This window comes from Ursus americanus, chromosome 24, assembly GCF_024610735.1.
Source record: "Ursus americanus isolate L20-20 chromosome 24, mUrsAme1.1.p, whole genome shotgun sequence".
NCBI lineage: Eukaryota > Metazoa > Chordata > Mammalia > Carnivora > Ursidae > Ursus > Ursus americanus.
In genome coordinates, this window is record NC_142150.1 from 33,217,177 (window position 1) to 33,243,535 (window position 26,359).

General features: G+C 37.0%; 2 protein-coding genes across 2 annotated transcripts; both read left to right on the top strand.

The window, feature by feature from the left end:
• The first annotated feature begins 13,619 nt into the window (after window positions 1-13,619).
• Window positions 13,620-14,558, top strand: LOC123784932 (olfactory receptor 4P4-like). The gene has a single exon (XM_045786475.2). It carries the CDS (start codon window positions 13,620-13,622, stop codon window positions 14,556-14,558), a length of 939 nt encoding a protein of 312 aa, XP_045642431.1.
• Window positions 14,559-24,858: 10,300 nt separating this feature from the next.
• Window positions 24,859-25,791, top strand: LOC123785225 (olfactory receptor 4P4-like). Its single transcript, XM_045786942.2, has one exon. It carries the CDS (start codon window positions 24,859-24,861, stop codon window positions 25,789-25,791), a length of 933 nt encoding a protein of 310 aa, XP_045642898.2.
• Window positions 25,792-26,359: the final 568 nt, after the last annotated feature.

A 26,359-nucleotide genomic window follows, 5' to 3' on the forward strand; every position in this document is an offset into this window, starting at 1 on the left:
GTGCACTCTTCATCATCCGAGGGGACTAAGCCCAACATGAAGTGGCAGATCCTATACATAGTTGCAGCTAAGAAAGAAAAGGCAATCGTTTATGATGCACAGGTTATGAAGACAAGGTTAAGAAATTTTCCCTCTATCCTTAGGAAATGGGGAACGATGGGCAGATGTTGAGAATATAAGGTGGGAAAGTGAAGAGGAATTTGAGGATGGGGAATAAGGGATATAATTTTAATGAAGATCTTCATGTACCTTGGATGAAGTGGGGTGAGGTTCAGTAAGAGATTGGAGACCAAAAATTCAAACCCTAGTCAAGATATTATTTATAATAGTTTACATAGGAGTAACAAGGCATTGCTGGTGTGTATGTAAAGTATGCAAAAGCTGCTATAAAGATAATGCTTATTGTCTAAGTACAATAACATCATGATTGCTAATGATATATATACAGATATAGATAGAGACACATATACACACTTTATTAATTGATTGCTTTGTTCATGGCAGAGTAGCGTGTGATCTGAACACAAGGTCCCTGAATACTGATAACCTGTGTGCTTGGTATTATTTCATCCATTTGGAGATGAGGAAACAGTCTCAGAGACTTAGGATGATGGTACTAATAACACTAATAATATTAACTGAAATTGATTATTTAGTGGCTCTGAGTATTTTTGCAGACATTTGCAGATTTAATCCCCACCACAAACCTGTAAGATATTTCTTGCTATTGCTTTTATACTTATTTTATATATTATGTGATAGAAACATGGAGAAGTTAAAGATCCTGCCAAGATCCAGATGCTAATTAAGGGCAGAACCAAGATTAGTTCAGATTATACTAGTTCGTGTTTTTCCTCCAAATTCTTACCCATGCCCTGTATTGTCATAATTAACAACATTGAACTAGTAATCTCCTCTTTATATGACCACGATAATTATAATTGCTTGGGGCACCTGAGTGGCTCAGTAGTGAAGCATCTGCCTCTGACTCAGGTCATGATCTCAGGGTCCAGGGATCTAGCCCAGCATCAGGCTCCCTGCTCAGTGGGGAGCCTGCTTCTCCCCCTTCCTTTGCCCCTCACCCTCCTCCTGCTCTCTTCTCTCTCTCTCTCTCTCAATTTGCACTCTCTCTCTCTCTCAATAAATACTTAAAATATTTCAAAAAAATAATTATAATTGTTTTATTACTACTTTGGAGGCAAGTATATATAACACAATTTCATTAGGAGACACACACACACACACACACACACATACTCGCCTGCTTGAACACCCAATTTTCAAATAAAATGTGGTACTGTATTCATTGAAAGATCTTTTCACCTTGACTTCTCCCTAAGGCCTAGTTCTCCCTCCTACAATCCATCTCCAAAGCTAACCATCTGTTAGATGTTGAAAAGGATTTCCACTGTGGTTAAGTGTTTTGGTTTGGAAATCATAAAGACCAGGTTAGAATTCTGATGTTTCCACTTGCATCTTCTTTTATCTGGAGTACCTTTCTAGCACATTACATCCTTATTTCCTCATCTCGAAAGCAAGATTAATAATATCCATATCAAAGGCTTTTATGAGAGCTGTGTAAGGAAACCTATTTGAATGTATCACCACCATGGTGTGCACACAGAGGACTTTCATCTATTCTGTAACTGTGTAGGCACCCAGGATACAGGAATTTTTGACATTTTGAGTGAAAGTTAGGCAATAATTTAACTGTGCAAGAAGTTCAGGAAGAATCCTCTCCAATTTACTTTGAAAGAAGGCATACAGACTCAATTATCTGTGGCCTTTGTTACCAGAAAGAATTCTCCATTCTTGCTTGGACTACACAGCTGAGGATATATGTCATTTATTATTCATAATTAAGTCTCTTCTATGTGAGAAGTGCATTTACATTTTGTTTTCACTCTCATGAGTAGTCTACATTATTAAACTAGATGTCTCATTGCGAAAGCACGCTGTTTGGTGACAAAGAGCAGGGTCCTACAACTGGCTTCAATTACTTGATTTTCAAATTGTTTATCTGTCAGCTTAGATGAATGATATTTACCAACTGTCCTTTATAGAGCTGGGGTGAGGATAGAATACTCTAATACTATATTTGAAGGGACTGAAACAATGATTAATGTATATGGGAAGGAACAATGTTTAAGATGCAACAGCAATAATAAAAACTTACCTTACAGACTTAGAAGATCTTAATGATGTTTGGGGGTGTTCAGAAATAAGTCCATCTTGAAACTGATCTCTTCTTATATAAGTAACTTTCAATATGAAAGATAAGACACACTCAGAAAGAGACTATTCAAATAATTTGAAATCAAATCAAGTTTTTAAGGAAGTGTTTTTATCAATCAAAACCTTCCCTTCTACCTAAAATGTTGAAAACGTTTTTACACAACACTTGGGATTTGAATTTAGAATGGATTCTTTTGAAATACTATGGAGAAGAAATCTATAGATGGCTCTGGTCCCATAGCCAAGAGGCAAGAAGTATGGAGTAAACACATGCAAATGGCTCATTCTAACCTTAATGAATCTTGCTCTGCAAATGTGATCAACAAAAACCATTTTCACCTTGCACTACATGGATATTTATGGTTTCCATAGAGGCTCAAGGATCTTGTCTTGGTGTGCTACTTTCTCTCCCAGGTATTAATTATCTCCTCTGACAGAAAGGCTTTGTCTTAGAAACCATGCCAAAGAGACAGGATTGACAAACATCCAGTTTTGAATAGGGAAATGCATTCCCTGTACTTGGAACCCAGATGTAAGAATCCCCTTTCTCTAAGTGAACCCTAAGAAAGCTGAATATCAAGTAAATATTAAAATTGCATAATTCTAGTGTGGGGACCTGTGATGTAGTGAACTTGTTGACTCACATCACAGAGAGAACTTCTGCCTCCTTAGCAATAATAAAACTTTTCTGGAACCTGCTACTTGCTTGAGAGCTAGAGCAGGGAGGGCATGAAATCAATGGCAGCTGTTTTAAAGTTCCTGACTGCAAAACTGTTTCTGTTTTTTGTTTTTACGTTTGTTCTTTTTTTCACATTCATCAGGAGGCAGGAAATAAATAGAAACACTGAAAGGCTCCAGTTGGTTATCTTTAGTATTCATGGTTTGGCCAGTATGGAATACTAAGCAACATTAAAATTGTGGACAGACATGAAAAAACAAGAAGAGTCTCACTTGTTCCACATCTTCATCACTTGGCACTCTTAGTCATTTCCTTCGAGTCCTTCTAGATGTGTGGTGATGTATTGTTGTGGTTTTAGTTTGCTTTCCTTGATAACTGATGGTGTTGAGATTTTTTTTTTCATCCTATTATTACCCTTTTGTATACCTTCTTTTGTGTAGTTTTGTTCAAGTCCTTTGAATAACTTAAAATAAGGATTCTTGTTTCCTTATGACTAAGTTATAAATGTTCTTTACATATAATACAGATGATATAATATATATATATATATATATATATACACACTCACATACACACACAATAATAAATATAAATACACACAACTTTGTGTATACATATATACAAAACTTCCATCTAGTCCATGGATTGCCTCTTCGTTTTTAAAAAATGGTGTTACCTGATATGCACTGAGTTTTAAAACTTTGACAAATTCCAATTTCTAATTTATTTAAGGTTCATGATTATTGTTTTGTATCTAATAAATATTGATCTACCCCAAGGTCAAAAAGATTTCTTCAAGAATTTTTATGGATTTAGCTTTAACATGTAGGTTTCTGACTTATTTTGAGTTAATTTTTGTGTATGGTATGAGGTGAGGTTGTGGTTTAGATTATTTTTTTTTTTCTCATTATGGATATCCAACTGATCCAGTGTAATTTGTGGAAAAGTCTATGATTTTCCCATTGAATTACTTGACATCTTTGTAAAAATTCATATAATTAGGCCCATGTCTGGGCATTTTATTGGTTTCAACATCTCAATGTTAATGCTGACAAATATGACAAAAAAATCCTGACAAAGGTTTGTCATATTTTTTTGCTGTAATATGACTTGGCATTTAGGCAATGCTGGCTTCCTATAATTAATTGTGTAATAGTCTCTCTATTTTCTGAAAGAGTTTGTGTAGAATTTGTATTCTTTTTGCTCAGGGTTCCATGCAGTGCCATATAAATTTTAAAACCCACTGTCCCTTTGACAAAAATGGCTATTGATATCTTCACAGGGATTACATGGAATCTGTAGATGACTTGAGGAATATTGCCATCTTAATTATGTTATAGTTCTCTAATCCATGAATATGAACTATGTTTCTATTTCATTAGGTCTTCTTTAATTTCTTTCAATAGTATTTTGTACTTTTTCATGTAAGAGTCTTTCAATCTTCCATTGCAGAATTATTTACAAAATCTAAGAAATGGAAAGCACCTTACTGTCCATAAATGGATAAAGAAAATATTCATTTACCATTCTGAAAATCCTGGGGCCTTTAGGAATTAGGCTAAATCTACTTGGCTTATGTTCCATTAGTAGAACAACAAAGGCTGAATGACAGCACATCTGCTTACAACATGGTTTACTGAATATTTTAAACCCACTCTTGGAAAGTGATGTTTAGAAGGAAAAAAAAAGATGCCTTTCCAAATATGACTGCTCATTCACAACGCACCTGGGCACCCAAGAGCTCTGATGGACAGATCCAACGATATTCACATTCTCATGCCTGCTGACATAACATCCATTGTTCAGGCCCATGGATCAAGGAGTAGTTTTGGCTTTCAAGTCTTATTATTTAAGGAAAACATTTTGTAATACTATAGCTGATATAGATAGGGATTCCTTTAAGGGATCTGGGCAAAGTAAACTGAAAACCTTCTGAAAAGAATTCACCACCCCAGATGCCATTAAGAACATTTGTAATTCATGGGAATAGATTAAAATATCAACATTAATAGAACTTTGGAAAGAAGTTGATTCTAACTCTCATGAATGACTTTGAAGGGTCCAAGAGTTCAGTGCTGGAAGTCACTGCAGATGTGGTAGAAATAGCAAGAGAACGAAAATTAGAACTGGAGTCTGAGGATGTGACTAAATTGCCATCATTTCATGATCAAATTTTAATATATGAGAAGTTGCTTTTTATGGACAAGAAAAGAAAGCGGTTTCTTGAGATGAAATTGATGAGGGAAAGGAAGGCAAGCTGAAGACAAAGCAGAAGCTGACACCCTGCAAACCACCCCCCCATGGAATGTATGTGACATTCCTCAGGCACTCCTGGCTGCCCTAAAGGACAAAGAAACAGTCCTTACTACCTACAGCCCATTGACAAGTCCTTGAAACAGGCATGGTGACATTCCCCTAGGAACTCAGCTGCCTCAATGTTAATACTTTGCTAAGGGCAAAAGGCAGCCTAGCCTAACCCCTTCCCCTCCACCAAGATCCTGTAAGTCTACTTTAACGTATAAAATTCCTTTGGAAACTTCCTTTATCTCCAACCCCCCAAGATACGTGTTGGCAATCATCCCCCAAGCATATGGCCCACCGATATACATCTGAAGGGTCTCATGACTCAAGTTTTATTAGACAGTAATAAATGACCTTTTCCCAACAGCAGCTAGCCCCCTCAAGGTCCTGGAAACCTTGCTTCCAAAATTCCTAACCCCCTCCCAACTTGAGGGTATATAATGGGCCATTCCTCACACCCCCGGGCAGCAGCTCTTTCTTCCCATGGGTCCTGTCCCTGTGCTTTAATAAACCACCATTTTGCACCAAAGACACCTCAAGAATTCTTTCTTGGTAGTCGGCTCCAGACTCCACCCCACCGAACCTCACTTATATTCCCCAAGCTCATCAAAATCTACTCCTGGTGAAGATGTTGTGGAGATTGTTGAAATGACAACAAAGGATTTAGAATAGTGCATAAAATTGGTAGATAAAGTATAAGCAGGATTTGAGAATATTAACCCCAGTTTTGAAAGAAGGTCTGGCTGTGGGTAAAGTGCTACCAAACAGAATCTCATGCTACAGAGAACCCATTGGTGAAAGGAAGACTCAATCAATGCAACAAAACTCATTGTTATTTTAAGAAAATGCACAGCCACCCCAACCTTCAGCAACCACCCCCCTCATCACCCAGCAGCCATTACCATCAAGGCAAGAACCCCCACCAGCAATGATATTACAACTTGCTGAAAGCTCAAATGATGGTTGGCAGTATTTAGAAACATAGTGTTTATATTTTAAAAACATTATTTTTTTTGTCATCATGCTAATGCACACTTTAAAGACTGCAGTATTGTGTAAATATAACTTTGATATGCACTGGGAAACCAAATATTTGTTGCCTCACTTTATAGTGCTATGTGCTTTATTGCAGAGGTCTGAAACTGAATCGGCAATATCCGAGGTATGCCTGTACTTTGCCAGGTTATTTAAAACTCTGCCTTAGCCTTCACTTCCTGCTTTCATAGAGCCTAAAGTTCATTGAGTGGTGACCATTTTAGTGTCTTCTTGACCTTTTCTGAATATGTATCCAGCCCTGGGCATGTACGGATGGTCCTCTAGATTCCCTGGAATATACACAGGTGGTTCTCCTGGCCCTTGTTCTCACATGTATCTCAGTCCCAAGCCTCATTCTTTGCAGAGTTTTCAGTCTATTTGTCACTGTCCTGATCTTATACCTTGCATCAGGCAGTTTTGATGAGAATATTTGCTCAAATGATGTTGATAAAATCTACCCTGCTGGCCTCTCCAGCCCTGGGAAGTCTCTCAGGCAGATGAAAAAAATCAAGTCAGTGAGCCAATTCTTTGTGAAACCACCAAATGCAAAACATACCATCAGGATCCTTTGAGCTCAGGCTCTGTATTGTTCCCTCTGACACTAGCAAGCCCTCATGGCTGCCATTGACCTGGGAAATAGGAAATGGTGGGTAGGTTAGAATTCCACAATATTCTCTCCCCAAAATGTATCAGCTTCTTTCTTCATTAATCATTCCACTGGTTGTGTCACATTCCTCTTAGACTTAATAGTTCCTAAACTTTGGGAAATGGCTCAGCAGTAATTTAAATAGCTAAACAGACACCGAACATATGACCCAGACACTCCACTGGCATTTGTGCAACAGTAATAAAAGCATATGTACATACAAAGTTTTTACAAGAATGCTACTAACAGTTTTATTGGTAATAGCCAAAAATTATAAATCATCTCAGTTTGCTGGTAGGTAAATGAGTGAGCAAGTTGTGGCAGAGCCAAACAACAGAACACTATGCAGCAAATTAAAGAAAATCTTGGTTCCTTGATATTTCATTATCTAATACTAGTGTAAATTGTGTCTATTTTAATTACATAAATAATTGAATATTGTATATTATTCTCATGGTCAGGCACAATGCAGCTCTGTTATTTCGAATATCTATGGAATCTTTGGATTTTGTATGTGAATGATCATGTCATCTGCAAATAATACCAGCTTTATTTCCCCCTGTCCAATTCTTAGAGATTAGATTTTTGTCCCATTGTGCTGCATTACAGGGTTGTGTAGAAATGGCGATAGAAATGAGCCGTTTGTCTCATTCTTGATGTTAAAGAGAATGTATTTAACTTAATCCCTTTAGGATAACGTTTTAAGTAGGGGTTTTAAGAAATATATTTTTCGTAGTTAGCAAGTTTCTTTTTATTTTAATATCCTTTTGAGTTTGGGTATTGGTAAACATTTATATGATGAACATATCAGTTTATCACATACATTTTCTGCATATATTGAAATAATTATCTGCTTTTTTCACTTTTAGTTTCCAGTTTGGTGGATATATTTATCAAGTTTCTAATGAACTGTTAAAGAATATCTTGGATAAAACTTGGTAATGGAATGTTAATTTTTATACAAAGTTAAAATAATTTAATATTTTATTAAGACTTCTACAGTCAATTTCAGAGGGAAAAGGATCAGTGATTAATTGTATTGCCTTCTAACAATAGTCTTGCAAAATGAATTAATGCTACTTTGATTTTTAGCCATCTATGAGGAATTGTAGAAGAGTGGGAAAGTCTATTTTTGAAAACTATGGTAAAATGTTATAAATACTCAGGCACCTGGGTGGCTCAATTGATTAAGTGTCTGCCTTCAGCTTAGGTCATGATCCCAGGGTCCTGGGATCAAACCCCACATCTGGCTCCTTGCTCAGCAGGGAATCTGTTTCCCCCTCTCCTCCCACCCTTCCCCCAGCTTGTGCTTTTTTGTTCAGTCTCTCTTTCTAATAAACAAATAAATAAAATCTTTTAAAAAATTTATAAATCCATTTGAGGATTTTTACAGGAATATTTTAAATTAATTATAATTTTACTAGTTATACACTAGCTGTCTTTCATAACTTCTGGAGTCAGTTTTGATATAATATTTTGTAGAAACATCTTTTTCTGTTTATGCTTTCAAAATTATTGTCATTTAGCTGTTGATAATATTTTATATTTTTCCTTTCCCTTTTTATCAGCAGTTATATTATCCTTCATTAATATTATATGTTTACCTTTTTTTCTTTTATAATGATCCACATTGCTAAAATGGTTACTATTTTGAAAGGTTTTCTCAAAGATACAGTATGAAAATTTGTTGCCCTTTTTTTGTATTTTTTGTTTCTTTTTAATTTTCACTTTGATTTGCCTTATGTTTTTCATATTACTTTTTGTTGTGCTCCTGTCTGCTAAAGATAGCATCTTTTTCAGATTTTCTTTTTTTCTAAGGAAACTATTGAGGTTATAATTTGCATTAAAAGTACACTCTTCCTGTATCCTATAAACTTTGACAGGTAATATGTTCCTTATATTTCAAGTATAGGTAGATTTTTAAATTTCCGGTGTGATTTATTTCTTAACAAATTAGCTATTTTGCAGAGTATAATTTTAATTTCCAATATTGTATCTGTGTGCTTATTTGTATTCACATCTACATATATCTAGATCTACATCTACTAATTAGACCTTTTATTGTGCTCAGAGTTTTGTATAATGTTACTTCCTTAAAATATGGTGTGGCTTTTTAAAATGACCTAAATATTAATATTATGTATATTATTTCTATGCATACTAAAACATATACTCCTTGTTAGATGTATAATTTTTATACACCTCCATATGCATTTAAGTTCTGTTGGTCTGATCTTTTCTGCCCTCTGGACTTACTACCTTCTTTACTCAATAATTGAGAACGGAACATTGAAATCCTCCACTGTGAAGGTGGACTCATATTTTTCTACATGTGGATTTATCTAAACCTGCCTTATGCATTTGGAGGCTTGATTACTAAGTGTATGCATGAGGCAGGGTCTTGCAAGCAAGAAGATAGAGTCCAATGCCATACTTTATGGATAGTATTGTAAGAGGTTATAGACAAGTTGTGGACAATTGTAGGAAAATCACAAGGAATGTGTAATATCCTGGGGTTAGTGGAGTTGAAGACAACCGTGTACAGTGGGTGCACAGTAGCGGGAACCAGAAGTGGAAACGTGCAATGCAGAAAAAAATATAAAGTAAAATTAGACTTAGATGGACCTAAAATGGACCCATGAGAATTGCTGCTATGAATCAAGGACTACAATTTAGTCAACCTGATTTACTCAAACAAAGTAAGACAAAAGCACACTAAAGTAAGGAAAATAACTAATTACGCATTGTGGCATTTTCCAAATTCTAACTGAGACCTTAATATTAGATAAAACCTAGTAACAGAAAACAATGTATATGACCTCTAAGTTTCTACTGGATATAATTACCCATTGAGAATTATTTCAACATCTTCATGCTAATGGCATTGACTGTATGTTGATGAGCAAAGTATTAATACTCTTCTATACTCTCTGTGCATATTTAACTCATTAGATGATGTGAACAATTAAAAATATATATGTACGTATAGTATATATCTCCAGTCTTTGAAGAAATTATTCTAGGAGAGGAGAGAGACAAAAATAGATATTCACATTACATCAGTGCTTTAACAACACAAAAGTATTGAGTCATTTGAGTAACAACCATGAAGAGATAGATTAAGGGATGCCTGTGTAGCTCAGTCAGTTAAGCATCCAAATCTGGATTTTAGCTCAGGTGCTGATATCTGGGTCCCTGGATCCAGCTGGAGTTGGGCTCAGTGCTCAGCAGGGAGTTTGCTTCATGATTCGCTCTCTCCTGCTGACCCTCTCTTTGTTCACACTCTCTCTCTCTCTCTCTTAAATAAATAGATAAAAAAATAAATAATAAATAAAGCTTATTTTTTTGAAAAGATATAAATCAAGTAAGCCTCAAGACCATCTATATGAGCAGTATAATAATATGGGCTTCATTTTCAAATTATAATCACACACACATTGGCTGATGTAAATACCTGTGGGAGTTTTCCCCTCAGGGCCCACTCATACTTTAATTCATGGTATTCCCGCCAATGTTATCCTGAAAGGTTCTTTAAATCGAAGATAAACAGGAGAGTAAAAGGCTCTCCATGTCTATTTGCTATTATATAGTACAGATATAAAAAGTAAACGGAACCACTTGAAGGATCACCTTGACACACATATATATATATAAATTATATATATGTAATATTATATACAAAAATATATATCTATATAGACATAGGATAAAGAGAAAATAACTGCAATTTCCTCAAATCTTCATTTTATACAGAATTTGATCTTATAATTTAAATGTTTAAGTTCTTTTGTAATAATTTTACTGGTAGTGATTTTTCAGAGAAGGCACTCAGGAAAATCTGAGTGCAACTGATGAGGGTTTTAAGCCTTTATTTGTATTTGGGAGAAGACTTCTAAGCATAATTTAAAAAAAGTATGAGCTTCGAAATCATATGGTTTAAACCAATGATTTAGATGTAGACGTCACTCTTAGTACTTGTGCAACCTTAGATTCGGGTTTCCTTATTTGCAAAACAAGGACAATAATACAGTAGTCCCCTTTATCCATGGTTCAAGTTCCCTGGATTCAGTTACCTGCTGTCAACCATGGTGCATGGAAACAGATGTTCCTCATTTGATGTGCTCTGAGGTCGATAGTAGCCTAACACTGCTTCACAATGCCCACCTCATTCACTTCACTTCATCTCATCCTACAAGCATCTTATCATCTCAAATCGTCACAAAAAGATGGGTGAGTACAATAAGGATGAGTACAGTATGACACTTTGAAAGAGAAGGGGAGAGAGAAAGAATAAAGGAGGGGAAAGAAAGGAAAGAGGCACCAGGGGGTTCTATGGATGATTTCCCCCCCAGGGGATTACCAGCAGAAAGTTTATGGGAGCTGCTCTAAAGGATCTTTTTCTATATTGATCTATATTTTCATTTCAAATGTGGTAGGTTGAGCAGCACTGGACTTTGTGTTAAGAGATGTTCAGTCATGCACAATGTTCAGGACACTCTCTAAACCGAGGGTTGCATTTCCTACAGTTTTGATTCTCTAGTTTTTGTTCTACGATTTTAATGAAAATCTACCTTGGGATTTATATATGTCCTTTAATTGATCCTATTCATCCATATAAAGAAAGTTTAGGCTTGGATATTCTCAAGTGATACATAAAGGACTTTGTCAAGCTCTGTTGAAACCACAACAAACTTACACCAGTGCCAATGTTTTTTCTTTATCCTGAAGGTATGTCTAATATAAAATCTTCAACCCATCCCATTGTGGCAGAATACAAAATCCACAGGTAAAGCCAATTAACTGATGAAGAACATCCTGTCATCTATTTTCTTATACAACTGTTTGTTTCTCTCCACACATTTTTGGGAGTTCTGTTCTGTGGGCTTGACAAGTTAGAGTCATAAGACCTTTCATTGCATATTCTCAGATGAACTCCATCTTGCTCTTGGAACAAGGCAAATGGATGCAGTATTTTTAGTTCCACTTACAGCTGGAGAAGGAGGATGAGAGAGAATGAATTGCTCAGGGCTAACAAGAAACAGGTAACAAGACATAGGAGCCTGGATGCTCACCTGCATGATCATTGGATGAGAGATCTGTCCACCTCCACGTACTGTTCCCCCGCCGGTACCATTAAAATAATTCACTGACATTAACAGTCTTCAAGGCAAATCATGATTGTGCTGGGGCAGACACTTGTTATGGGTAAAAGGTGGTGCTTCAGCATATTCATTATCTTCTAGATCTACTGTCTCTAAGTGACTGTGCTGCTTAACTGTGTGGTTCAACATGCAGGACATTCTTTAATCACCTTGGGTTCCTCAATATGTCAACAGAAAACAACTAACTCTCCACAGTCTTTCTAACTTTTTATTTATTTATTTTATTTTTTTATAATAATATTTTTTATTATATTATTTTAGTCACCATGCAGTACATCCCTGGTTTTTGCTGTAAAGTTCCATGATTCATTAGTTGCGTATAACACCCAGTGCACCATGCAATACGTGCCCTCCTTACTACCCATCACCAGCCTATCCCATTCCCCCACTCCCTCCCCTCTGAAGCCCTCAGTTTGTTCTAACATTATAAACAGCAACTTCTAAAATGTGTCTTTAGAATGATTTGGGGAAAGGGAATGTTTTATATAGTAATAACACCGTGTTCCTCTATCCAGAGGCCCATATTGTGCCTCCGGTCCTCCATTTCCTGCCTCTCCATGTTCTTATCTTGACCAAACTGCCAAGAAGGAGAGTCACTGAACTTATTATCTACTAATTCAGGTTATTTATCTGCTATGATTAAGAATCTTGATTTTGTTTTTATGTCAGGAATAAATATTTAGCTCTACTGAATGTATTGAATGTGGTGTTAGATTGGGGCTTTATTAATTATTAGTAGCATAGGAAAGGGGAGAGAATTGCTTGCAGTTATTTGGGTGTTAATGGAAGAGATAGGAAAAAAACACATCTTTGAAGGCAATGGATAACAGAAGTCCATGCGGTCAGTGGATAATGTAGCATAGCTCTCTAGAGGATAGAATCTGGCATCGGATACAGGTTCACATCTTAGCTTACTGCATAATATCTGAATTAATTGGTATTATTATCTGAACCCACACATTTTTTATCTCCATATATAAATGAGTATCAGAAAAATCACTATTGGGTTATTATGAATTAAATGCATGCATGAAGCATGAGAGACTATGGACTCTGAGAAACAAACTGAAGGCTTCAGAGGGGAGGGGTGTGGGGGAATGGAATAGGCTGGTGATGGGTAGTAAGGAGGGCACGTATTGCATGCTGCACTGGGTGTTATACGCAACTAATGAATCATCGAATTTATATCAAAAACCAGGGATGTACTGTATGGTGACTAACATAATATAATAAAAAATATTTTAAAAATATATATATATATATTCTTTTCAAACACTAAAATAAATAAATAAGTAAATAAATAAATAAATAAATAAATGCAAATGTTCATAAAAATTCCAAACTTTTAGTATGCTCTCATTAAATATCATTTGAATAATGATACTGGTTTTAATCCAAAAAGATTTGAGACATTAACTTCAAAAATTCCTCTGTAACCTACATATTTTTTCATGTAAAAATACTCTAAAAATTGTTAAAAGTACTAATAAAAATGCCTTATGGTCTGTATCATTTCAGATGAATTAAGTTTCTATTGTGTCTCTGGACTCAATTCAACTTCATGGAAAATCAAAACAATGTCACGGAATTTGTTTTCATGGGACTGTGGGGAAATAGGCAACTAGAGCTACTGTTCCTTGTCCTGTTTCTGCTCTGCTACCTGGCTGTCTTAATGGGAAACTTCATCATCTTACTCACGATCACCTGCAGCCATCTAATCGAACAACCAATGTACTACTTTCTCTGTCACCTTTCCCTCATGGACCTCTGCTACACATCCACTGTGGTCCCCAGGCTAATCAGGGACTTAGGCGCAGCAAGAAAAAACATTTCCTATAACAACTGTATGACACAGCTCTTCACTGCCCACATGCTGGGGGGTGTGGAGATATTCATCTTGGTGTCCATGGCTTTAGACCGCTATGTTGCCATTGTCAAGCCCCTGCACTACACGGTCATCATGAACCGACGGAGGTGTAACATGTTGATCTTCGTGGCCTGGGGTGCAGGTTTTTGGCACTCTGTTTCTCTACTGCTGGTGGTACTCAGTTTACCTTTCTGTGGTCCTAATCAAATAGATCACTACGTATGTGATGTGAAGCCTCTTTTGAAACTGGTGTGCAAAGACATTCATGTTGTTAATATCTTAGTGATTGCAAATTCGGGAATGGTGGCGGTTGTCATTTTTCTTGTCCTGGTGGCTTCTTACATTGTCATATTATGTAATCTTAGGACACACTCCTCTGTAGGGAGACGCAAAGCTCTCTCCACCTGCAGCTCTCACATAATGGTCGTCGTTTTATTCTTTGTGCCCTGTATCTATATTTATGTTCTACCTGCAGGGAGTGAGAACAAGGATAAGGAAATCTCTGTGTTTTACACCGTGATTGCCCCCATGCTGAATCCTCTCATCTATACCCTGAGAAACATGGAGATGAAAATCGCCATGGGGAAGGTGTGGTCTAAAATGGCGCATTCAGAATTCAAGTCAATAGGCTGATTTTCATTGTGCATTCAATCCTGTGTCCCCAGAGCACTGATCATTTGTGATGATATTATAGAAAACATATAAGCAGTCTTTGGGGAGCTGGACTCAATAACCTCTGAAGTTATTATGAGCCAAAGAAGCCAGTCATGGTAATTCAGGTTGCAATCTGCACTTTGAAGGATCCAATTAGTTCCCGGTGTGAGCACTTGGATTTGAGAAACTCAAGAAATACCCTTCCACAGCACATCTCTGATCAAATCATTGCTCTCTCCAAAAAATGTATATGGAACCCTATTTTCCTTGGACCAAAATCTAGCCTTCTCACTTGTTTATCCTAAATCTCCCCATATTGGTTCATATCTAACTTGCTATTATCAGAGGTCATCTCATTGGAAGAAATATGGTGTTACAATGACAGGCTGTGAGGTAGGGGAGAGCTGGGGCACATAGTGACTCTGAAAGTTTTTATCTCTGGATCTTGGCAATTTGATTTAATTATTTGAGGGTCTATGAAATGGGTACTAGTATACCTCTTGAATATGTAAGATCACTTGGACTAACACATGTGAAGTTTTAACACAGTGTAAGGCACGTTGAAAAGTTCCCTCTTTTCCTGTTTTTCCTCCTGTGTGTCCCTTTGCCTGGATGCTTTCAACCAGCTACATTGGGTCCATAGACATTCTTCAAACACACTCTAGAATCTATCAGCTTTATGGCTGTATTTCAGCTATTTCCTCTGCTTAGGATTCCCCACCCCATGCTCCAGGGTCCGTGTTGTATCTATAATTCACACAGCTCATGTAGACCTATTCAGGAAGACTTGGCTGATACAACAGACCAGAAGTCCTTCTGATTCCTGCCCTGTTCTTTTGTTGCTATTCAGCAGTGTGTCTTCTCCCCTTCAAACAATCCTATGTCCTATATAAGTGTTTCTTCTTCTGAACTGTGTTTTTTTCTTGTTTGAATGAACAGGAAGATTATGTGGTGTATCTTTATTTTTCTTTTTATCTTTCTTTTTTCCTAACAATAAACTTGGGCAAATTAAGTTGTAAACAAATAGTAACTGAATTAAAGTCTAGGGTAATATCTTCTTTTTTTTCCTCTCTCTCTCTCTCTTTTTTTAACTGTATGCATTGTTCGTACACATCTAGAACTTGTCCCTGTATCATGAACAATCAAGCATTAATAATAAATTACGTATATCAGAAAGCCTAAGGATTTAGCATATGTTCTCCATGTGCCTATTAGGGAGATAATGAAATTCAGCAACCACCAGACCTTTAGAATATTGTTACTTTTTTATTTTCTGCATTAAGGAAACACTGCTCTCTCAATCATTGTTAACCTCTTTGTCCATTGACTCACATAACCCAATCTCAGCTCTGTGCTTCTGTTCATATTTATCTGGATAGTTCTCTCTGGCCAGAGACTTGCCTTTTCTCAGCAGAATGATTACATTGCTTCCACACAAACTTTGCTTGATTCAGTTGCTTCTGCCCCAGAGCCGAGGCAAAATGAAAGATAAGTCATGGAGATAGTAGTTATTGTCGTAGTGGCTGACACCATTTGCTTGATGTTTCAATTCTCACAAACTTTCACATACATAACTATTTTTTTTTCCTTCTAGAGTCATGCAAGCCTCTAGAATATGATGGGAAATCATTTTGTCTATTCCATAGGAAGTAGTTTTGACAAGTTATTCATGGTTCTGTTTGATGGCTTAATGTAGACTCTTTCCAAACTGGTGGGTTTTTTTTGTTTTGTTTTGTTTTGTTTTGTTTTTTAGCATATAAATACCATGTACCCTTGTGTCTGTGCATGTATTGTTTGGGGACTCTTGGGACTCTTGGAATTCTTCAGGACAGGTCAGGGAAATTCTCAACCCATTGGAATTAATGCCTGCAACAAATTAGGAAAAAAAAAAAAAAACAACTTTTGCTCTCATCTTTTCTTCTCTTTTTCCAAAGGTCCACAAGATTTTATTGGCAAAATTAGATGCCATTATATAAAAAGCTGAGAAATAAAATATATCAAATTAAATTACTTAACAGTTTGTGGAGTATATTTTATCCATCTATGCAGGAATTTATTATTTTTAAAGATTTTATTTGTTTATTTGTTGGGGGGCTGGGAAGGGAGAGCACAAGCAGGGAGAAGAGCAGGCAGAAGCAGGCTACTCATGAAGCGAGGAGCCTTATGCTGGACTCAATCCCAGAACCCTGGGATCATGACCTGAGCCAAAGTCAGATGCTTAACCAACTGAGCCATCTAGGTGTCCCAATCTATATAGGAATTTACTGCTAATTTAAAAACTCATTTTTAATTAGAGGAATACCTCTAATCTGCTAAGAAATCTGTTACATAGTTTCTTTCTTTGCACCCCAGTGTTATCAGAAAACACCAGGCTGGAAGAAGCTCAGATATCTTGGCAGGAGCCTAAGGGGAAGATAGGAGGCCCAAACTAGCTGTGGCTGAAAGAGTTTTATGTGACTTCTTGCCTCAGCACCCTCACCTGACCCTTCACCCTTGCTCAACCCTGTATTTGGCTTCAGGCTTCAGCCTTCCAATATGAGGGCTGATTTAGTTATTGTACTTAAATCATCCAGCAATGATATTTGGTAAAATCAAAATGCTCTTGAAAAGTTGATGATTTAGGTCCAGAGTGAAGGATGAAGTATTTGGAATTGATTGCTTGTAATATCTATTTTATGAGACACCATATTCATGTGGGTCTCTGGTGTTGACAGGAATACCAGAAGAGTTGAAGTCAGCCCCCACGATGGGCTATGTCAGAGGAGGATGGAAAGACTGTCTTCAACTCTGGGCCTCCACATTTCTGTCTAACTCCTATATCAGAGCCTTGATGGTTAGAATAAGTTCTCACATGCGGGTGATTCTGAGGGGTATGGTGTGCCAGGTTCATTATGGTGGCTAGAAATTTAAGGTCTCCGTTAGGAAGACCTGGTTAGGACCAGGTAGCTGTGTGATTTTGAGCACATTTGACATGACATTCCTAGTTGAATTTATGGTGTATGGTGAATATCTTAATAGTCATTGGAATGGTTGCTTTTGTTTTGGGATTTTAGAATTAAAGGACTTTTTTAGAGGTGCTAAAGATTATGGCTAGTAAGAGGTTGTATCCAGTCTCTCTGAGTTTGAAGTCTCCAGTTGTTGAAAACTGTGTCCCTGACATGTCTATTAACAGCAGTAAAAGCTCTATTCTTACTCATTAAGTTAGTAAAAGAAGCATTGATGCTTCCTGGTTCTTCTTCCAGCCTGGTCTACCCATCGATGAGGAAGGGAGGTGGTAATGGTGGTGATTTTCTCTGTGAAGGTAACTATTGGCTTGACTAGAACTTGTTTCCTGAGGAGCAAGGGTGTGCCCTGACATCACTTTTTCCTTGGAAGGAAAAACCTTGGAAGCTTTGAATGGCCTGCCTCCATTTAGGAAACATCCTCAAGGTCAGCCATTGGTCTCTTTCTGCCTCTGCAAGGTTTTCTGATTGAATTCTCAAGCACTGTTCGCATATTATGCTCCTCAAATTCTTTATCTTTAGTGTTTTGCTTTCAGTAATATTATTTAGTTCTGTTCCCCCATCTTATAAATTCTATGATAAATTTATGAGATAACATAGGTATAATGCTTTAACTGTAACTTTACACATCACATATTTTAATGAAACAATGTTTTTTTTTTCTTCCAAATGAAAAAGTTTCCTTACTGTTTTGAGACTTTCTTCAGAACTCCTTCTTTGCTTATAATTCTTTGTCAAGCTGCTTCTTAGTCCTCATGCAAATATGCTTTCCTCGGGCTCTTCGTTCAGTGCATCCAAATAAGCAAAGTATCATTAAATTCAGCTCTGAATCCAACTGCAGCGGTTTCACACCATAACAACAGGCCCATGAAAAGTAGGCTTCTGTCACTTGAGACTCCCAGAGTGCTTGACCTGTCCAGTTTGCTGAGATGCCTCCCCCATGTGTCCCATCCAAGTGGGTACATGTTGTGAGAAGTCTGGCCTCAGAGTTTTTGGTTTTTGACTCTAAAATAGCTCTATGATCTCACTTTAAGTGCACCTATGATTATTTTTCCCTCCTTGAACTTACTTCGGTCATTGGCTCTTTGAAATTTATTACAAGCAAGGTCGTGTGCTTTACATGTGAGCCATATGCTCATGGAAAGCATTTCTTCCCAAGACCATGTATGAAGCCATAGCTAATGATGTTCTGTCTACATCTAATTCATGATGACTTGGTGTTATTCATGCAGTTTTATGGTATTGCAAATAAATATCTAGAGGTAGAATTGCTAAACAATAACTTATTTATTATTTATTTATTTATTTGAGAGGGAGAGATGGAGGGAGAGAGACAGAGAGAATGGGTGGGTGGGGGAGGAACAGAGGGAAAGGGAGAGAAGCAGACTCTGTGCAGAGCAGAGCCTAATGTGGGGCTTGATCCCAGAACTCTGAGATGATGACTTGAACTGAAACCAAGAGTGGGAGGCTCAACGAACTGAACCACCCTGGCACCCCTGGAAAATAGCTTATACTTAACTTGAATAGATATCATCAACCTGGATTTCAAATTTTTGTACAAATTGACACTACTTTTCAGCAATGTATGAATTCCATTCCTCCTATTGTTAATTTGTAGGTTTTTTTCTCTGTTTTCTCTTGATAGATCTTGATGATGTTTTATGAGTTTTATTAAATCTTTTGGAGAATTAACCTTTAGCTTTTTTGCTATTCTTTATTTAAGACTGCTAGTTATGTCAGTGATTTCTTTCCTGGAATGTAAACCAGTACATTAAAGGGAGATGCATAATAAATTATAATAAAACGTAAGGCAAGATCTTTGTGACCTTGGATTAGAAAAATAATTATTTAACATGATAATAATGGTGTAGTCCATATTAAAAAAAAGATTAAATGCACTTCATCAAAATTAGAACTTTTTCAGAAGAACACGTTTATGATGAGGGGCGAATTCAAGGATGAGGATGAGGATGATGAGGATGGTAAAGGAACAGCTGTATATGTCTCTAACAGGAGTCCGGGAGTGTGTCTGTCAGGGGAGGGTACACAAGCAAGATATGACCATCTATCTTCTCTGTGGATTGATACAGGCTTGCTGGAGTAAAGCTTGGTCAACATCGGGCAGTGTGCTGAGATGGACAAGCTGGAAAATCATCAAGCTTTGATACCCTCTGTGCTGAAGGGCTATGTACAGGAGAAAAGCTTTTCCCTTTTTCCCTTCTCTGTTCTTTGGCTGATCTAACAATGAAATTGACAAAAGACAGATTAATAGGAGAAAAACAACTTTAATTCCGTATGTACGGGAACCCCAAAGAAATGAAACTCCCTGACAGTCAGGCAACTGAGGTTTATATGCTATCCTGAGCTAGGAGAAGGGGGTAAGGATGCAATGGGCCACAGAGAGGAATTTGAACAAGCAAGCCCTGCAGAGTCCCCCCCAGTTTACTATGTCCACCCCACACTCTTTGTAGGTATCTCTGGTGGTACTTCTCTTCCTGACCCAGGTCTTCTGTCTAAATCCTTTTAGGCAGTTAGTGGGGAAGAAATCAACTCCTCTTGAATCCTTTGGGTCTGATTGTTTTCAGTTCAGAACAATCCACATGTCAAAGTGGCGCATGCAGCAGCCTGCCCTGAACCCCATCAGTTAGAATCCTTCATTTACTCAGGGTTACTAAATGTTCAAAGCCTGGAAGCAAGCATTACATTCAGAAATATCCATTTTCTTCCTTAATTGCTATTTGGGCCAGTTATTTAGACTCTAGTAACTTCTTGTGTTCTTATATGCATAATAGTGGTAATAATACTTTATGTCAAAATATGCACTATTGAAAGTGTTAAATAATTTAATGAATTTTCTTAAGATTTTATTTATTTATTTGAGAGAGAGAGAGAAAGAGAGAAGGAGTGGGGTGAGGAGAAGAGGGAGAGGTAGAAACCATGTTGATGGGGAGGGGGGCTCAATCCTTAGGACCTCAAGTTCATCCTAGGACCCCAAGAACTGAGAGCCACAGTTAGACATTTCACTGACTGAGCCAACAAGGCTCCCCTTTCTCTGAAAATATTTTTTATCTATTTTACTTCTCCTCCCTTCCAAGTTCATAGGGAAAGAAATGTTTATCGTTTTATCATTCCTTTTCTTTGTCTCCTATCCCACAACTACTGATTCCTGCAATGTTAGTCTTGAACCATGGGAGTTTTGTACCTGTTCTCATACGCAGGTCATTCGTTGTATTTGATCTATCTGGTCTACACACTTAAGATCTTGGTAATGGTCACACTTGGACTATACATGTTTGTATGTGGTTATCTTTGCTCTTCTCATCCCAAACTTTCCTGGTAGATAACCAAATACTACTTCAGGTTACAGTGGTTTCCCTCTCATTTGTCAGAAAGCTGGGTGAATAAGAATAGTCAAAATTTCCGGAACTGCTCTGACTATGGCCTTGTGCCTAAGGCAAGCTAATGCAAAGATGGAAAGCAATACCCAGGGCAACCAGGGACATCACTCTGGACAATGGTTTAGCAACATTTGGCCAGGATCTCTCTAGAAATGCCTTTGGGAATGTAATTACTTGCAGCTTTCAAATAATTATTAATTAATTTCTGTGTTGTCACTTGACTTTATATTGTGTGTCCCAATCAAATTTTCTTCAGGAATAAGCAGAAAGTCGATGATTTCCAGGACCTAAATACTCTCGTTACCTTTTGCAGGAATTAAAAAATACTTTTATTTTTTGGGGGAGTTGGCATTCAGAGCCTAAATCAGCATTTGAAATTCCTAGCGGACTTTCCTGGGGCATAACAACCCCTTTCTTCATCACTGACAGGTTTAGCAGCTATTTGAGGTCTGCTTTCCTCGTAAACCTGCAGAAGGTGTAAGTCACACTGAGATTTCCAAAATACTCGTGGAGAACTAACCTGATTGTGTTTGAATTATTGATATAATTTTCTTCACTTTATTCTAGATTTTGATGCTGGGGATGATTTGGCACAGTGAGTATCTGGGGGATGGAATTCTACCTGATGTAGCTTAAAACTAACCTGGCAGCCACTCAGATCTTATGGTTAGTGAGTTGTCGTTGTCACCTTGGTTTGGGAAGGGTCCCACCAACTTCGAGCTTGACTAATAACATGCTCTTAGTCCCTATAATTTCATTCTAAAGACTATAACATCTTTTGCAATATTTGGTAATTTGATTACTATAAAAATGCTTTACAATATGTTAGTTTTAATTGTGTATTATTTATAAGCAAAATTCCAGTGAATAACAATGAAATTAAAGCATTTTCTAGTTGGCAATGAATTTCATTGCGTCCAATTCTTGTACTTATATACAATCTTCCATACTGCTGTTTGGAAATAGCCCTGTTTATGCTTAAATATTTACAAAATGAAGAATTTCCTATATTTCAAATATATTTCCTATATTCCTTGCCAGGCTAGAATACACTAACTTCACCTGAGCCAACTACATTAAGTTTATAGCATGCTATTCTGTTACACTAAGGGAAAATTGAATGTGTGATGGAAACTTTATTTATATATATTTATTTGACAGACAGAGAGAGAGAGAGAAAGAGAGCACGAATGGCAGAAGCACAGCTAGAGGGAGAACAGACTCCCTGCTAAGCAGATAGCAGGATGCAGGGCTTGATTCCAGGACCCTGAGATCATCATCTGAGATGAGGATAGCCACTTAACTGACTGAGCCACCTGGGCAGCCATGATGGAAGATTTAATTTAAGCATGACAGCCTCTATTCTCTCCCAGATAGTTTAAGCAAAAGTGCACTCAGGACTTTTATTTAGTATTACCAAAGAAGTAAAGTAACCATTTAACTATATTTGTATACCCTCCAAATAACTGGGCTAAGGATTAGGGTTAAGCAATCCCTAAGAGGACTAACCTGCCATCCAACTAACCAAAATGGTTTTTGTACAGATTGTTGAAATTGACATGTACCTGCTCATATACGAAATCCATGTTATGAACGGTCTTTTCCTTTATTTTTCCACTGGCCTTGGTTGTCTGTGGGTGTGTGACACTTTCTGTGGTTCTAAACTAATCCGTTTTGAACCACACGTGTCATGGCTATTTCATATTTTCTCATGTATTCTTCATTAAAATTCTGAATTTTGTAATGATATCTTAATTGTAAAAGGAGTAAGATGAAGTTTAAAGAGATGGAGCAATTTGCTCAAGGATTGCCCTGGTCGGTTTCTTTAAGACGCCACCATGTTTCTACCTCATCCTGTGTTGCTACTGGTCTAACCAGTTGTTCACTGGTTGCCTGATGTTCTTTCTGCATCAACTGTAACTTCAGCTTTTACCTAAGAGGGGTCCATAATATCTCTGCCATGAAAATGTTGTTTTTACGACAATAATTCTCCTCTCCTTTTCCCTTTACAGCTGCTCTCTGCAGCGCTCATGTATAATGGTCCCTCAGGTTACAGGGTGAGATAGATGGGAAGCACTATTGTAAGTTCAATGCCAACGATGGTCTAGAAAACAGGAAGAATCCTGATTTCAGCAATTTACGTGTTGGTAAAACTGAAGGGAAATTACTTAAAATGATTTAGAATGAAAGAATCCCAGATGACATTTATGTTAAATAGCCCATATATCTTTATTTCCATAAATACTCAGAAAGACTGGGTGTCTGTTCACCCATCGTCTTGCATATTCTTTTCTCCTCAGATATGGATTCAGAATAGTCTTTTCCTGCTTTTCTCATGACACCCTTCATTATCCCACTCAGATCTCGTCTATGAAATTAGCCCCAAATTGAGGGAGAATCAGGATTTCTGTCTCCACACATTCACAGTGTATTACTTCTCCATCCATAGAAATGATTAGATTCTTTTGATCTGAGTTTCTTCTTTTTAATATCAGAGATTTGGATTAGTCAAGTGAATTCTGCTTTTAAATTTTTTGCAGTCTTCTTGTATAATAATTTTTTTAAACCAAATTGTTTTAGGTAAGTAACTGTATCTGAAATATTAACATTATTTCCACCTCATTAACAAAGAAACAGCATCACTTGCCATGAGTAGAAAATAAGTCAATGACCTCTACCTCCTAAAATTTTCCAATACTCCTTAGGTAAGGTTAACTGTCGAATACTCTGTAGCTCATCATTATTAAAAAAAAAAAAAAATTACTCCTTTATGAAGTTAGAGTTTTGAATAATAATTTCAAGCCAAATTGCTCTCCTAGGGTATGGACCATTTTCTAAATGCCTCTCTGATAGCTATATATGTATATATTTTTTATCTATCTTTTAATGATTGTCATCACAAAATTTATGACAGTACTTACATGTTTAAAATTCTCTTTAACACATGAAATGTAAATAGGAGAAAAGAATGAAATTGCAATTTATTTTCCACAATTTCAGTCATAAATTAACATTCTTTTTTTTTTTAAGATTTTTATTTATTTATTCGACAGAGATAGAGACAGCCAGCGAGAGAGGGAACACAGGCAGGGGGAGTGGGAGAGGAAGAAGCAGGCTCACAGCAGAAGAGCCCGATGTGGGGCTCGATCCCATCACGCTGGGATCACGCCCTGAGCCGAAGGCAGACGCCCAACCGCTGTGCCACCCAGGCGCCCCATAAATTGACATTCTTTATTTTGCCATATATTTTTTCACCATTCTTAGCTTTTTTAAATAACAGTGATTCCATTAGTTTAGCATGACCCATTGGCAACGTCTGCACACATAGCAAAAAAGGGTGTGCTTTATACATATTAACCTTTAGCAGTTCAGGCTGGTACATATGCATTTCCTGAGGATTCACTCCCAGAAAATTCACAGAATTTTATAAGAAAATGGTGAAAGTAGGAAAGTTGACCTCATGTATTAGCCGCATACATTTAAGATATATGCAACAAAGCATCTTTTAAGTTGGGACAACTTTTAAAATCCTCTTTCTTATCTAAATAATATAATTAATAATAATTGATAGTTTTTAATTTTCAAAATATCATTTAAATATGTAAAAATTATTACTAGTAAAATTGAGTAACATACATTATTATTCCCATTATTTCCATTATAAAATTATTTCACAATACTTCCACAGAATAAAAGAAAATAGAAAATCAAATATCTTTTTAAGGAATCAAGAATAATTAATATTAATATGATATTCATGTCAATCTACTTTTGGTAAACTTTATATCATTGTGCTTATACTCAAGGTTTCACCAAATTTCTGTTTATTCCTTTCAGATACATACCTACTTGTGTATAACATACAGGAAACTCAAGTATATGGAGAGGCAGAAAAACATCTCAGAATTCGTACTTCTAGGACTTTCGTATGACCAGAACATTCAAATATTTTGCTTTGTGCTCTTTTTATTCAGTTACGTTGCCCTGTTGGCAGGAAACCTTCTGATCCTTGTCTCCATTCGATGCAGCCCTCTTTTTCACCAACCCATGTACTACTTCCTCATCCACTTATCCTCCATGGATATCTGCTATACTTCTAGCATTACACCCAAGTTAATTGCTGACCTGCTAGGGGGGACAAAAACCATCTCCTATGGTGATTGCATGTTACAACTCTTCGCCGTGCACTTCTTTGGAGGCGTTGAGATCTTCATTCTTACCGCCATGGCCTTTGATCGCTATGCTGCCATCTGCAGACCTCTCCACTACATGCTTATCATGAACAGGACAAGGTGCCATCTCCTAGTCTTAGCTGCTTGGGCTGGTGGCGCTCTCCATTCTTTTCCTCAATTATTGATGACAATCCAATTGCCATTTTGTGGTCCTAACGAAATTGATCACTACTTCTGTGATATCTTCCCTTTGCTGAAAGTTGCCTGCACTGATACCTACATCACTGGGGTCCTTGTGGTTGCTGATTCAGGTATGGTCGCCTTAGTTACCTTTGTGGTCTTGTTTGTTTCTTATGTCATTATATTGTTTAGTCTAAGACATCACTCAGCTGAGGGAAGACACAAAGCCCTCTCTACCTGTGGGTCTCATGTCACTGTGGTCATCTTATTTTTCGGGCCTTCAATCTTTGTCTACCTTCGACCTCCAGCCACGTTCCCTGAGGACAAAGTATTTGCTCTATTTTATACCATCATTGCTCCTATGTTCAATCCCTTAATCTATACGCTGAGAAATAGAGAGATGAAAAATGCCATGAGAAAAGTTTGGTGTCAAACATTTTCAAAGGAAACACACAATTAATTCGAGGAAAAGTATAGCTAAGCATTTTTATGTAAAAATGGGCTTGATTTGACTAAAGGAACTAAAATATCTCATAGATTTTATATTCCACCACTATCATGAATGGAATGCATGTAAAAAAAGGAATTACAAAGAAATTTACAGGAATAGCTAAATGAGTCCTAATTCCCACATACCAGAATTATTTGATAACTTAATTTTATGGAGTATTAAAGAGGTGTGGATAGGGTCACCCATAGAAAACAACAAAAACAACAGCAAAACTCTCTGGGCCAAAGCAAATAAGGCAACACAATATGGTCAGTGAATTATAAAGGCAAAACAATTTTAATGATAATTCTATTAAAAATCCTGGGAGTACTGTGGACATTGCTGCTATGAACATTAGGTTTCATGTGCCCCTTCTTTTCACTACATCTGTATCTTTGGGATAAATACCCAGTAGTGCAATTGCTGGGTTGTAGAGTAGCTCTATTTTTAACATCTTGAGGAATATCCAACTGTTTTCCAGAATGGCTGTACCAGCTTGCATTCTCACCAATAGTGTAAAACGGTTCCCCTTTCTCCA

Coding starts and splice junctions, on each gene's coding strand:
- LOC123784932 (XM_045786475.2), top strand. CDS start 13,620: ATGGAAAATCAAAACAATGTCACGGAATTTGTTTTCATGGGACTGTGG.
- LOC123785225 (XM_045786942.2), top strand. CDS start 24,859: ATGGAGAGGCAGAAAAACATCTCAGAATTCGTACTTCTAGGACTTTCG.